This window comes from Carassius gibelio, chromosome A7 (assembly GCF_023724105.1).
Source record: "Carassius gibelio isolate Cgi1373 ecotype wild population from Czech Republic chromosome A7, carGib1.2-hapl.c, whole genome shotgun sequence".
Lineage (NCBI taxonomy): Eukaryota > Metazoa > Chordata > Actinopteri > Cypriniformes > Cyprinidae > Carassius > Carassius gibelio.
Genome location: NC_068377.1, coordinates 27,203,872 through 27,219,255, shown reverse-complemented (window position 1 = coordinate 27,219,255; position 15,384 = coordinate 27,203,872). Strand labels below are relative to the sequence as shown.

At 36.6% G+C, this 15,384-nt stretch overlaps 1 protein-coding gene across 5 annotated transcripts in view; it reads right to left on the bottom strand.

The window, feature by feature from the left end:
* Nucleotides 1-1,957: 1,957 nt before the first annotated feature.
* The window catches only part of LOC128017026 (DENN domain-containing protein 2B-like), a 47,295-nt gene continuing 33,868 nt past the window's right edge, over nt 1,958-15,384 (bottom strand). For all 5 annotated transcript variants that reach the window (XM_052602078.1, XM_052602080.1, XM_052602079.1 and 2 more), the window contains exons 12-20: nt 13,691-13,768; nt 12,999-13,139; nt 11,947-12,095; nt 5,475-5,652; nt 4,585-4,626; nt 4,297-4,408; nt 3,805-4,047; nt 3,410-3,496; nt 1,958-2,640 (exon numbers count right to left, since the gene is read on the bottom strand). In XM_052602078.1, coding sequence (XP_052458038.1) covers nt 2,606-2,640; nt 3,410-3,496; nt 3,805-4,047; nt 4,297-4,408; nt 4,585-4,626; nt 5,475-5,652; nt 11,947-12,095; nt 12,999-13,139; nt 13,691-13,768 — 1,065 coding nt within the window. In that variant the 3' untranslated portion in view covers nt 1,958-2,605. The remainder of the gene's footprint in view (nt 2,641-3,409; nt 3,497-3,804; nt 4,048-4,296; nt 4,409-4,584; nt 4,627-5,474; nt 5,653-11,946; nt 12,096-12,998; nt 13,140-13,690; nt 13,769-15,384) is intronic.

Below are 15,384 nucleotides of genomic sequence, written 5' to 3'. Positions count from 1 at the left end.
AGTTCCTTACCTTTCAATGTCGCCTGCATCCAATCCAGCAGATGTCGCCTTTGCCTCGGGTTTCTTGTAACACAGGATACCAAATAACGATTAGCCTATAAATGCAAGATCACTCTTTAAAAAGATGGTTCTTTACATGTGGAACCAGTTCTATTTAGAACCATAGCATCCTGAAGAACCCTTTTAATTCTATATTCCCGCCCTTTTGTTTTCAAATCTGTAATCAGTGATCCAACTACACAGACTGTCAACACACTCTCAACAGGTGAATGATTTCACTCTTTAAATGAAATACAGATTTAACTTTAAAAATTGATATGGTTTTCAAACAAACATGTTATTTTCTCTTCTTTTTTGATCACATGCAAGTGTGATCTTAATAATATATATATATATATATATATATATATATATATATATATATATATATTCTAACAATATGGATTATAAATTCAATGTCTCTGTTAGGGGAGAAGAGGAGTATCCTCAGCCAGAGCTGCTCACACTTACATGTGATCAAAAATCCCCAAGACAATATATATGATGAAAATACAGTATTTCACTGAAAATTTGTCTTAATTTCACTCTTTTTCAGATTCTGATTTGTTTTACTTCAAGTATTTATTTATGTTCAAGTTCAATTTTCATTTGTTAATGTATTCTGCTAATAACTGTTGAAAGAGCACATTTTTTGTTACAAATTCACGTCTTAAAAAATATAAAAGTACCTAACTGACAAGTTGTTGTTTTTATGTAAAACCCTAACAGACACTACAATATATTGTAATACCAGGCATATAGAGGAGTGAAAATCAATATTAATGATGATATAAATATGTTAATATTTTATATAATTAAAAAGGTTATTTATAACACCATTAAGGTATCTATATCATCTATATAGAATTTTCAAAGCATGGTTCTTTATAGAATCCTATAAAAAGGGTTCTGCTACTGTTACAAGCTGAAGCACCCTTTATCTGGTACTGTTTAGAACCATTTTTCTTAAAAGTGTATATACAGTATTTATATACTGTATATTATGTTGTAGGGTTAGATAAAGACATACAGCATACTTCTGGTTCTTCCTGTTTCATGGGCCGAACACATGAAACTGGAAAAACCAGAAGTATGCTGTTGCTTCAACATGTTTTATCAGGATCACTTTAATTGCCATTTGTATGTTTAAATGTACATACAGTTTATAGTTTTCAGTGAGTGGTCAAAATATTTATTAGTATATATTATTTTGGTATGCAATTATTACATGTAATTATTCTTTGCTATTTCAATAGATTTCATAATACCTACAATTTCCCCCACAGCTTTTTACAGGTTTTGTCAAAAAGAAATCGCTCTGGGTATCCATTTGACTGATGGCTTTACCGAACTGTCATATTTTTCTTGGTAGTGCTTTGTTGTGGCTCCCTCTGTGGCACATATAGGAGAAAGTTGTCAGTTCTGCACTTGCTTTCGTGGCTTTGATAGAATTGTTTGAGACTGTTCTTGCCCAGGCAGCATTACACTTTCTGTAATACCTGCCAATGGAGAGTCGATACACTTTCTTTTCAAAAGAAAAAATCTAAATATTTATGAAAATTTACTGGGTTTTTTTTCTGAAAAATGTCAGACTTATGAGAGAGGTTTTGGAAACAAAAGAAATAAGACCAGACTGAGTAAATGGTAACTTCTTTCCAGAAAATTATGACAAGATATTATTTTAAATATAATTTAGCTAACTTTCTTTTCACTTAAAATTGTATTGCATAAAATGTCATGCATAGAATAAAATGCATTTGCATAAGATTTTATGCAATGAACAAAGCCAGTTAAAAGCTTGTTGCATAAGGATCTTATTATAAATTTCTCTAGTTCACATTATTGAACAAATAAAAATATAATTTTTGGAATCTCCAGACTCTGACTTTGGATTGAAATACACATATGACCAATTCAGGAGTTTTATACATATGTTCCTTTAATGTAGCAAAATTGTGTCAAGTTTCAAAACATTCCCAGTGCATTATTCATTGTTGCTACACGAAAAGGCCAGGGATGGGAATATCTCCTCTGGACAGATAGACACAGCATGCTAGGGTCTGCTTCTATGATCCTAAACATTTTCTAACAATGCTGTTAATTAATCCAGAATGAGATGTTAACAGAAAACCTTTATTGACTTTTTTTTATTAAACATAGTAAATAAGGTAATTATACTCTTCATGTGTTAATAAATGTACAAAATACAGTTCACGGAGAAATTCTAGCATTAAATACTACATAGCCACTGTACATCCACCTGTCAAGTTTCCATTCATCTCATCCAGCTCAACACAGTTATCTGTAAGGGTGGAGGTTATACTGCAATATAACCATTCATACTCTCAGTACCATCCTATTATTTCTCTAGTTTCATATACAAAGTACCAGTGAAGGTAACAACAGAGCTACATGTGATTAACAGCACAGCTTCCATAAATATGTACAAAAATATCAATGTCAGAGTCAACATAACAGGCACATATGTGACTTAGCCATGTTAGGTCTTCAGATGTCGCATTCGGAGGAAACGTCCACAGTTTTTGGTTTCACAAAAAAAGTGTTTTTAGTTCTTTTTATGAAGGAACTTCATTTTATTTCCTGGGGAGAGGGGGGGATAAGTAAATACATTTTAGTGTATCAAGTTGTTGATGCCCTTTCATAAACAATGCTTACTTAAGTTCACATATTTGGAACAATTAAGATTAAAAATGCTTTAAAATGTTGCTTATTCCTGTGATGGCAAACCTTAAATTTATTACTTCAGTCTTTAGTGTTATACATGATCCTTCAGAAATCATTCTAATATGCTGCTTAATTATTATTGGTTCTCAGTTAAAAATATTGAGGTTCTTGTTATAATCAATGCTAAAAAAAAAAAAGATATTTGCTGCTTAATATTTTGGTGGAACCAAAATTAGGATTCTTCATAAATAGAAAGTTCAAAAAGCATTTATTTGAAATAAAAATATTTTGCAACATTATGTCTTTACTGTCACTTTTTGATCGTCCTTGATGAATAAAAGTATTAATTACTTTAAATCTTATGTAACCCAGACATTTGAATCTTAGTATATAACAGTTATAACTGTTTTCAACACTGATAAGAAGACATGTTTCTTGAGCAATAAATCAGCAAATAAGAATGATTTCAGAAGGACTATGCGACACTGAAGACTAATGATGCTGAAAATTCAGTTTAACCATCACAGGACTCCATTACATTACAAAATGCATACAAATAGAAACCAGCAGTTTTAAATTGCAATAATATTTAACAATATTACTGTTTTAACTTTTTGATCAAATAAATGCAGCATGTTCAAAAGCATTAAGTGCATGCGTCACATAACTTGTGTGCTATATTCACCTAAACCCTTCAGAAATTTGTTGACTCCACTCTGTTCTGTGTCTGGTAACTCTTCCAGATACTGTTCCACCCTCTGCTCAAATAGACCTGTTTAAGAAGATAATCAAATTAAATAAACAAAAACAGATCAATTCATTACGTAATAACAATAGATCCTAGATTAATATTAATAATGCTCATCAGAACAAAAATAATAAAAAGTAAACTTTACACTTCTGTCAAAAGCATTGTTTTTGTCACCAGTGGGTGGCAGTAAAGAGCTTTCAGTTGCCTTCACCCAATCTCAGGAAGACCCACAAATAAAAATGCTGGGTGTGGGTTTCAAATTACCCTTATAATGAGCCTGAGACTAATAGGACATGTTTTACGTCTTTAATTGACCAAGCATGGTTTACCTTTGGCCCTACACTTCCTCATCTCCCTATCCTGGATGAATCCAGCAAACATCTGAGACTCCATGAAGACACCCAGGAATCGTCGGATGCTCTTGGAGGCCACTGATTTGCGGAAGGCTTCGCGCTGGAAGATGCGCTCCCCTCTTTCACCCTGGGTAAGAAACAGCGAATAGTGGCCAGCGGTTTCCAGGAAAAAGCGGATGAAGGCCTCCGACACAACACTGTTCAAAGAGGTGGTGCACTCTGTGGATAGGAGGATACCAGGCATTCAAAATCTTCGAGGAACTAAAACAGCCATTTATATCTTTTCAGGCATTAACACAAAATATTAAACCAAGATTTACTTCATTTTCATGGTGCAAAGAATATGAATAGGAAATTAAATACTGTAAAGCCAGATGTTCTGCTTTTCAGTCAGAGCATGTTTCATGATGCACAAGCAAATTATGCAGATAGTGAGACCATTGTAAACAACTGGGCAAGGCTTTTCACCTTCATCTGATTCGCTGTCGGAGTCTTGATTGATGATGTCGTTCCTCTGTTCGAGAGATTGCTCCAGAGCAGCTTGCAGTTTGCGTGGTAATAGAGAGGCCTCGTCATCCATCTGTGTACAGGAAAGAGTATGGAGATAAACTGTGTAACAACACTCCGTGATTCACAACATGACACAGCCAGCTTGTTTATATTACGGTTGTTCTCAGATCTTAATGACAACACGACAATTAGCTGGGCTGGAGCCATGGGAGAGTTTGTCAGACTTGTCAAACTAGGGAGACGAACCTGTCTGATGAAGCGGTCCGTTCCGAGATCGACCATTAAAGTCTGAAATGTAAAGAGAAACAGATCTCAATTTGTGGCCTCTTTTTCTGTTTAATCACACTGTATTCAGCTGCGTTTCGGGAGGTTTGTACGTCATTTCCAGAAGCTGATCCACAACAGATGGAGCCTGACGTCCATTTAAAAATGCGGTGTTAAAAATGACAAGCACCAGAATTTGGTGTGCTTCCAGATGTTTGACTGCAAAGAGTCGCCCCTTATACAAATGCACTAATGTCCAGAGTGCAATTTGAAAATAGTACGTTAGACAACTTCTGCCAAATGCACTAAATGTCCAACACTAAGGAAGGGCCAAACTTGTGCCCTGTGGCCGAGCTGGCAGTGTCCTATGGGCAGCTGTGAACAACAACACTCTCCCGGGTTGGGAGAGTTCAGAGGAGAGAAAGGCAACAGGAATGCTGATCTAGGCTCATACAGAACCTGGGAAAATGACTTTAGCCCCATATTCTACTACAATGGTTACAAAGGGGGTTAATTTTCAGGCAGTTTACTAGAGTAAGAGCAAAACTGAACTCTTAAGGAGAGCTGCCAGTGTGACCATATTCTCAGGAATTCAAAGTCACGAACATCTTGCAGAGTTATAGACCTAGACATTTTTTTTTAATCTTTCAAATTAAAAAGTAAATCTTTGAGGTTGTGAATTTATGTATTTATCTACAGACTGCATGAGTTCTCTCCCCGATCTAATGACAGTTTATCAAACCAACCAGTTTAATTTAGGCTGGTACAAAGCCAAGCACATGTTCTACACACTTGGCAAAGTATCCTCTTACAGCAAACAAGACGGGTGACAACAGCATAGCTGGGATTTAGTGACAAGAGATATCAAGTACCTCCTCCACGGGTAGTTCCTTGAGCTTTGGCAGTGAGCTGGAGAGAATACCGACTAGAAAGGGTGTGGGACAGCAGACGATGTCCACCATGGAGGTAGGCAGCACGGGGATGAAGGTGTGCTGCCAGGAGAACGGGTAGAGCAAAGCCACCACCGCATGAACACAGCTGGAAAGAGTACTGTAGGGAAAGAGAAAAGCACACAGTCAATCACCTAGCGTTCACAAAATCTCACCGACCTTCTTAGCAAATCCTGTTCTGGAAAAAGTATACTGAGCCCAGACTTTCCAGTTTATTTTGGCTTTAGTAAGGGGACAATGGAATCTGAAATTATGAGAGCAACACAAGAAAATAGCCAGCGGCATTCAGAAGTGCTATTCAAATGATCTCCTGTAATATTATTCACATTGTGACAGTGGCATTCAAGGCACCAGTTACACAAAACCCTCTGGAGATAATGATAACTTAGATCATAAAAGGTCGTAAGTATCACTGATATGATAATTTTTTTATCAGGATCGTCACAAATGGTATGGTGTACACTAAGCATATATATATATATATATATATATATATATATATATATATATATATATATATATATATATATATATATATATATATATTAAAAAAGAAATCAGTTCTTTTAAACTGTAATAATTTTTCACAAAATATTATTGTTTTACTTTATTGTTGATTTAAAAAAAACAGCTGTTATTGTTGCGCCACCTCTACTGCCACAACGCGTGAAAAACTTTTTCATTTTGCGCCGCTCCATCAAGCTCTCGCTGGATCCGCTCCTCTGATATCAATGAGAGGAACATCTGTACTCCCTCAATAATGAAACTTCTTTTAAACGTGTTATTGAACTTCTTCTTTTGTGTTTGTGTCGCCAGTGATGCTGGTAGTGACGATTCTCTCCTGCCAATCCATTATCAGCAGAGTTTACACGTCAACCGAAGTGGTACAAAAAAAAGTACCAGGTACTGTCTGTACCCAGTGGAAAACCCCCCGAAAGTGATCGGTACCGAACTGTACTGTGCCGTAACATGCAGTGGAAAAGCGTAAGCAGTAGAGGGAAGGGGAGACGCTAAACATGCTAAAGTGTCCAAAATTATCACAGAAAATAATCTGACTTATTCCTCGATTAATAAACAAACAAAAAAAATGTACAGAAATGCACTTAAAACAAAAATCTACTGTTTTATGAAGTAAAAAACAGAGGGGAGAAAATATGAATTTTCATTCCTTAAAAGTTGACAAAAAGTTGACACAAGACAATCATCAAGCCACAAGTGTGGCTTGTATTCAGATGGTTTATCAGCCACATTACCTATTGAAACATGTTGCATGTCCAGCTTATCTTCAGGGTGAAATGGTAAAGATAATATCGTGATGGGCTACCACACTGTAACCACACACACACGCTCGTTCTCAATTAAATGTTACAGCTAAGGCTAAATGCAAAGTCACAAATAGCACAGTGGCCTTCTCACGGTCCTCAGCTTGTTGATAGTGGCTGACCCTCCTTTCTCTTGTTCTCATCTCTTTCTGTCCCATCCACCACATGGGCCCACATATACAGAGGCCGAGAAAATAAACCATTTGGAAAAACACTGACTCCATCATTAATTAGAACGGATCAGCACTGAACCCATAGATACAATTTGGTAAAAAAAAAAAAGGTCTGAACTGTGATATGTATACTGAGGGGTGAATTTTTTTTATTGTGAGATAAAAAGTAGCAATAACTTTTTTAGATTTTAGTCTGTGGTGGAAATAAGAATTCTGAGAGAGAAAAAATTTTGAATTGTGAGATACCAACTCAGAACTCAGGGAAATAAAGTCAGAATGGTGAGATACAATCCCAGAATTCTTAATTTACATTTTGCAATTCTAACTTATTTCCTAAGAATTATGAGCAAAAGAAATGTGAGATAAAGTTATTAAGTAATTATCTTTTTTTATAGTTTTATCCTATAACAGAAACAGGCTCTGATAAATGACCCCTTTTATTATACATTTAAAAATACTAATTTTAATATATTAACTCCAGGTCTCATAACAATTTGCATATCAAAAAATAAGCACATGCAATTAGCAGTTAGCATTTTTAATCAAATCAAAATATTAAATTTCATGGCCTGTGCTTAAAACACCTCAGGTGGTGTCTGAATGTGTGTGTGTGTGTGTATGTGTGAGAGAGATTATGCATCCTGCATTCTGGCATGTTCACACTGGGAACAGAGATAGGCAGATTATAAAAACCTAGCTACAGGCGAGACAGGCAGATTCTGATAGCTGATACCTGGAATGTCAGCACTGAGGCCTCAGAGGCAAGAACTCATGGGAAAAGTTGAAGATGGAACTTTAGACCAGTCCAAACACCACTCTGTGCTGCCCGAATCCTCCAGGAGCCAAACAACACAGATAGAGCATTGAGATGAAAACTTCTGCTAGCTACTGTGATTGACTCCTATCTGGACTGTCATACAGAGCTGGTATGCACACAAACACAAAGTCACATCAAACATGCTCAACCAACTGAAATATCCTTTAGCTGACTGAACAAAAAGACATAACAGCTATAGTTTATTTGATCAAAAGACCTATTATAAGTTCATTTGAGAAACTAATCAACAAGAATGAACCTTCCTCAAAGATTTATATAAAAACTGAATTCACAATTCTCTAACAAACGGCAACATTTAAAAAAAAAAATTCTAATGAATTAGAAATAAAACTGTCATTTTCACACCGTCTAAAAACACAAATGGTTAACACACCATTGTTGTTCCTGTTAACTACAACTGTTAAAAAAAATTAACTGAAATAAAGATGAAATAAAATAAATATTAGATGAAAAAAACTTAACTTAGTATTGGCAGTTAACTGAAATTAAAAAAAAAAAAAAATTAAGATGAAACATTAAACTAAAAATAAATTACATCTAAATAGAAATACTTAAAAAACTAAGTGACTAAAGCAACATAAAGTAGCTTACAAATTTTCAATTCATTCAAAATATTAATAAATACTATAGTATTCACATGCTATTAAAATAACACCGTGATCCAGCAGAACCCAACAGCTGCTGGAATCTGATGTTTGTTGTGAGCTACGTGAGTTAGCCTTAAAAAGAAGAATTTACAACAGAAGCAGCTGAAGGGTGAAAATTTGAGATCCTAATCAGAGAAATAATACATATGCTTTCATTTAACCAGCCAAGCTGAACTGGACAGATTCTCAACAATACTGCATCTTTCAGTATCAAAATAATGGGAATGTTGGATGGCTGGCTGGCTTTTGGAAAAAGAGCTCAGAGAGTAATTGTATGTATTTAACGAGAGCTTCTGCATGTTTAACCAGTCGTGGCATGCGGTATGCGGATGTAAGAGCAATAACACGAAGTTTATCCAAAAGTTGATGTGAAGTTTATGTTCCCACCATTATGCAATATGCTAAACATATCACTGTGATAATAAGAGAACAAAAAGAGAAAAAAAGAAAGAAAAAAACCTTTCAATCTTCATGCATTTTGGCTTGTTTACTACAGAAACTAGCCACACAAAATTCACTGGCCAACTTGGCAATACTGTATCACATTTGCCTAAATGCCTTCCGTCTCTTTTTCTTTTCATCTTGTCTGGGACACAAAACATTTTTCCACCTGCCTTTCTGAGCTCTGATTTGACAACAAAAGTCACTTATAACAGGTAGACGTCTACAAAATTTGCACACACAATGTAGCAGAGAAAAGGAAGTCATTTAGAAACGGCAAAACAAGACAGCACATTGGAGAATTAAACTCTTTCCTGTTGTTTTATAATCAAACTAAATGCATATCATTGTACAGAAATTTCAGTAGCAGCAAAATACAAAGGTATTTCAATACCATGTTTAAAAATGTATGTATTATTGGGGATACTTCAACGTAATATTGGTGATGTATTTACTTCTTTAACAATCATAGCTGTTCTACCCCCCCACAGGAACTCACTCGGCAGCCTGATTGGATTTCAGTGTCTGGTCTGGGAAGAGGAGCTCCCTGTAGTTAATGGAAAACTTTGTGATTCGAGAACAATTACTTTCTGTGCCACAATAAATAGTGTTGGTTAAGCTTCAGAAAGTGGCTATACAGTATAGAAAGTGTTAAAACAAACAAGGAAAATCCCATGGAAAGCATTGCCTAACATGGAGTTAGTGTTCTTTCTGCCAGATCCTGAGCAGCATGTGTTACAGGGTACAGAAGAATACATCATACACTGTTGGCAGACATCGTTTTGGAAATGGATTGCACTGGTCTTTCCCAAGAGAGCCGCAGCAATGACCTTGATTGTGAAAGGATCATTTTCTACCTTAGTCTAGCACTGCCCATAATCCAGCTAAGGTTGCTGGGCAACACAGCTAGGCCTGGACCAAATCCCATCAATCCACCTATCCTGTTTTGAACAGAGCCAAGCCCATGGAATATACCAATACTCGGCTTAACAGCATATGTTGTTACTAGAGCTCTATCTATTATCATAATGGGTGTGATTCAAACCCATTCACAAAGAGTGGGTTTTGAAAAGTGTACTTTGAGCAGCTAAATAGCACTACTTTTATTCTATGATTCAAAGAATAAACATGTTTTGCTATTCTGAATCAAATATTCAGAAGTTTGTCAACTGGACCATTGGTTATACCATGTGGGAAGAAGTAGAGGGCAAAGTAAAGCTAGGTCAATAACACCAAGTACGTTCACATGAGTTAAAAATTGAGCAAGCACATAATGCAGAGACCAAATGTTGTCTGATTAACGCACTGGTTCTCAACCTTTTTGACTTGAAGAACCCCTATTTCCACCAGTAAATAAAAAAAAAATTCTGAATACTGATTGGGGGTGGGGCTTTATATGAAACTAATTCTAATGGCACTGACTGCCTTCAGAAAAGTTGTGATGGCACTTTCTTTTAATCCTCCTTCAATATAATGCCTAGTTAAAGGGGAACCTGTGATGCTACAGTTTTATAAGCGCCACCTACTGTCAGAGAGTAAATTTACATTTTCATTTAGCCTGTCTAGTGTTTTATGTAGCATTATTTTCACAAAGCTGAAGAACATCCAGTTTTTGCTTTAAATCTTGGCATGTAATAGAGCAAATAATGTATTTTTTAATGCACTCTCTCATACATCTCTTGCTTAAAGAGAAAAAAATAGCAATTGGTATCAGCCCATTTGCTTGTAAACGAAATTGGGCATGAATTATCAGAGCATCACTAATTTTTTTGTTAGACTTTAGTTCACAAATACCAGACTGGTATTTCGGTCGGACTAAAGCGTGGACATGACTTTTAAAAAAGACAACGTATTGTTTTAATCTGTCTGAAATCAAACTTTTAAAGTGTACGTACATTTGTAACTTTTTAAGCAACAACTGTCACCCTTTTACAATATGGCCACCGATTAGAGGAGAAAAACGCGCAGTCACTCACACAGGAAGTGCATTCCTTCCTTCACAGTAACTGCCCACCCCACATACCCCCCTGCTGTTTGTTTGAACTGGCTGATGATTTGTGGAGATTAAGCTTTCACAAATAACCTACTCCCTAATGACCCCCCATGCCCGGCCACAGGCTTCCGTGACCAAGCCGAAGGCTCGGAGCGGGGTGCTGAAACCTCCAGGGACCATAACGTCTCTAACAGCACCAGAGCCCTGTCTCAGCCCTGACCCACTTCTGCATTTAGACCAGCGGGGACTCCTGGGAGTTTAGCCCAGTGTTAAAGTGTGGGGTCAAAAATGCCTCCTCTGATGAATTTAGCAGTAGCCTGCATGGAGCAGCCGTTGGGTCACCCTTTAAACAAAACCGCTGTAGAAAGCTGCAATTTAACAAATGCACTGGTTGAACACTGATAAATAAAACTCAGCTATTTTCTGCCCAAATATGACAAGACGTATAAGCTGGAACATTCGGACCAATACTATGTTTGGTATTCCATTCAGAGTCCCAATGGTCACTGACAAATAAGGAATGGTGTTTTCCAAAACTTTTGAGCTTCTGACTTGAGAATCTGGGAAAGGAACAGACCTGAAAAACAAAGACTACTACAACCAACATGAGGAGAAAAACCATGACCCAAAAAGATAAAAATCTTTCATTTGTAGCAGATGTTGTTATACGGGCTCTGAATGAGTAGATGGAAAACTGAAAGTGACACTGCACATCAGTGAAGAAAGGGGTTATTGAGAACATCTGCTGTTAGGCCACACTCAGACTGCTGTTGTCACACTGGTCAGCTTGTCTTAGAGGAGGACTGGGAGGACTGCTTGACCATGTTTGGTCTGAAAAAGCAAAAACTTTCTCATGGGAATGAAGAGTGCGTTACATGAGATGATATGCTGCCTGCATTTGACAGTTTATATTCATCATCTCAAAGGGTGCAGATGCATGATAATGCAGACACTCAAGCTAACACACAAGGGTGTCTCACCTCAGCTTGTCAGCCACAAAGATGACTCTTCGTTCCAGCAACAGCGAGGCAAAAACACGTACCACCTGTCGGACACTCAGGCAGTTGAACAGACTTTCAAAGTCCACATGCTCTAGTCTGGAGTCCATGGGCCTTCGTAACTCAATAACCTGAGGAAAACAAAACACTGTACATTAATCCAAGCAGCAATATGAATGTTGTTAAGATGGAAATTGAAAATATTACTATTGACTATTTTATTACTATTTCCCCCCATGCATGCAGCATAAAAAAAAGCCATTTCATAGGCAAAGAAAGTTATTACATTTTGCACAATAGAACCAGAGACATTTATTAATGAAGTATGTTTTGTTGTATATGGCATCATTCTCCAGCAAACATTTATGAATTTTCCTGAACTTCCTGTATAATTATTAAAATATTTCCAGCATATATTGTGGAATATTATCACGCTCCCTAAGGTCACAAAACGTTGGACCTTTGGTGGTACCTAGGATAGCAAACTCTGGAATAGTCTTCCTGATAATGTTTGGGGTTCAGACACACTCTCTCTGTTTAAATCTAGATTGAAAACACATCTCTTTGGCCAAGCATTCAAATAATGCACCTCATAATTTGTGAGTGCAGTTGTATCTGATCAAATGCTCATCTGATCATTGGTTGGAACAGCAGCTATGCTAATTATGTCTATATTTATTTCTATTTTTTGTAACTATGATTTATACAAGCTCCAGTCTGTATCCAGAAGACCTGAGAAGAGATGATGCAATTCATCTATTCTGGATGAGCATAATTTTGATCCCCTAATCCACCCCACATCCAAACTTGACAACTACATAACAATTAATAAGCAGCAAATTAGCAGCAAAAATTTGAGTTTATTAATAGTGAATATGAGTTCCCTATTCTACAGTGTTACCCAACTTTTCTTTGGAAAGAAAATTAACATTCAATGATAGATAGATATAGATGGATGGATGGATGGATGGATAGATGGATATATAGATAGATAGATAGATAGTAATCTAATTTATATAAGGAAAGGATCTAACCTCATTTCCTGCTCCAGGCAGGAAGGTTTTGACTTTTATGGTTTTGCCTGGTGCTGGGAAAGGAGATTCCATCACACTCCTCATGAAAGGATACACCAGAGCAGCTGAAATCCCTCTCCTCCTCTCCACTTCATCAAGGATCTGTAATAAATGAATGCTGAATTAGTTGACAGAGAAAAACACTGTGTTAAAAGGCATTCACATGTACAGTAGATTGTTGTACTTTTACTGGATTTATACACTGCAGAACAGCGATCAATTTCATGTGGTCTCTTTCTTTTTTCCTTTCAGATAGGTGTGTGGAAGTCTCTGGAATTCTAATCTGTCACTAGCAAGTCATGGTTTTCATTAACTACATTAGATAGTTTTTTTCAAGATTGATAAAAACATGCAGATTAGATTTCCATAGAGTATTACGATAACCAAGGCTGGATCAAGCATGTTTCTATACTTCTTCCTCACTTTCCCATGAGTGAAAGGTGGAAGTGAAAGAAATAACAGTGGTTTAATAGGCCAGAGAGAAACACAGATGTAAGCTGGATGTTCCTCAATGCCAACACATGCCTTGATCCAGCTGTGCCCATGTCTGACAGCCAGAGACAGTGTGTGTGTGTGTGTGTGTGTGTGTGTGTGTGTGTGTGTGTGTGTGTGTGTGTGTGTGTGTGTGTGTGTGTGAGCAAGCCTGAGCTCACCTTGGAAAATAGGTTGAAGCAGCCCAGTCGACTGATGACACAATACACTTCAGGAAGACGAGGCCCTTTCCCACTCGGCTGCAGGTGCGGGGAAAAGATTACACAAGCATTTAAAATCACACACATGAAGTTACTTGAGGTTATGCAACACCTGATTTCTGTAAAACGTATAAGGTCCTAAATCACATGTGTATGTGGTAAAATCGAGACAAAACCAGATCTTGGTGTTGCTTGCATATTGCTAGGGTGCTGTGGATAGTTGCCAGTGGATTTCTATATTGTTGCTAAATTCTGAATGTTTTTTAATGTGTTGCTATGCAGGTGCTAGGGTATTCTGAGTGGATGAGAGTCTCAATGATATTGTGGTTTCTAGTTTATGAGATTATTTTATGTATTTTATTAACTAGCAGACAATTAAAACGTTTGGGGCCTGTAAGATTTTTGAAATGTCTTATGCTCACCAGCACTGCATTTATCAAATACAGCAAACAAAGTATTATTGTGAAAAATGATTACATTTTAAAATATGTTTTTGTATTATTTTAATACATTTTAAAATATATTTTATTACTGTGAGCCAAAATGGCATCAACTACTCCAGTCTTCAGTGTCACATGTTCCTTCGGAAATCATTCTAACGTACTGATTTGGTACTCAAGAATTATTTCTTATTATTGACCCTACTGACAAATATCAACAATTTGCATGAGCAATAGTGACTGTTTTACTGCTGTTAAAACATGGGGATAGGACCATTAAAAGGATCACTCCCCTGGCTTTAAATGTTTTCCTCCTATGCCATATTTGTATTTAGAATTCAATTCATAACCTTAAGTTAAACACATGAAATAGTGCATGGTGTTAGTCTAAAATGGATGTAAGTTTTAAAAATGGATACAGAACTTCTAGTGTAAACACAACACAGGTGCAGTTCCTCAAAATGAATGAGTTGTCACATGCAGTTCACTAAACAATCGAAAGTCTGGCTATTTTCTAGAAATCCAACCAGGTTAGTGTCTCTCAAAGCACACAAACACAAAGAATCCCCATTCCTCTTGTCCATATTAGGAATGCAATTCTCCTCTGCTGACTTTTTACAAATGGATGATTAATTCAAGCATGTGGAGCTGGGTTCAAATCCTCAGGAATGCTGCCCTCATGCCAGCCCCTGGATTTCAACCCTGCAGGGAACGCAGTCAACACTTCTCTCCACTGGGCCATTGATTCAGACGCTCAAAAAGATGAGCTGAGACAGAATAGAAGCTAAAGAAATCCCACAAGCCAATAATGAATCACTCTCAATCAAAAACTGAACAACATAAGGTCACATCTATAAAAGGAAAGTTCTAAAAAAAGCAACAGCAGTCATTTTGACAAATATTAATAAACATATCAATGACACATTTCTCTTCTTTTGTTTCCAGAACAAATGTTTGGATGTTTAAAACACTTTAAAATGTCATTCTTAAACCACAGATTACCATTACCATGCACTTTAATGCAAAACATATACAGTAATGTATAACTAATAACAACAATGTACGGAAAAGGCAGCACGTTCCTAACTGCACATTCACAGATAAAATGCAACTCACCACAACATCTGAAAACAATAATCACCACAAAACTCAAAGAACAAATATGTGACCAAATCTTACATACAGTGACATATTTTGATGGTTTGCATTTCCTGA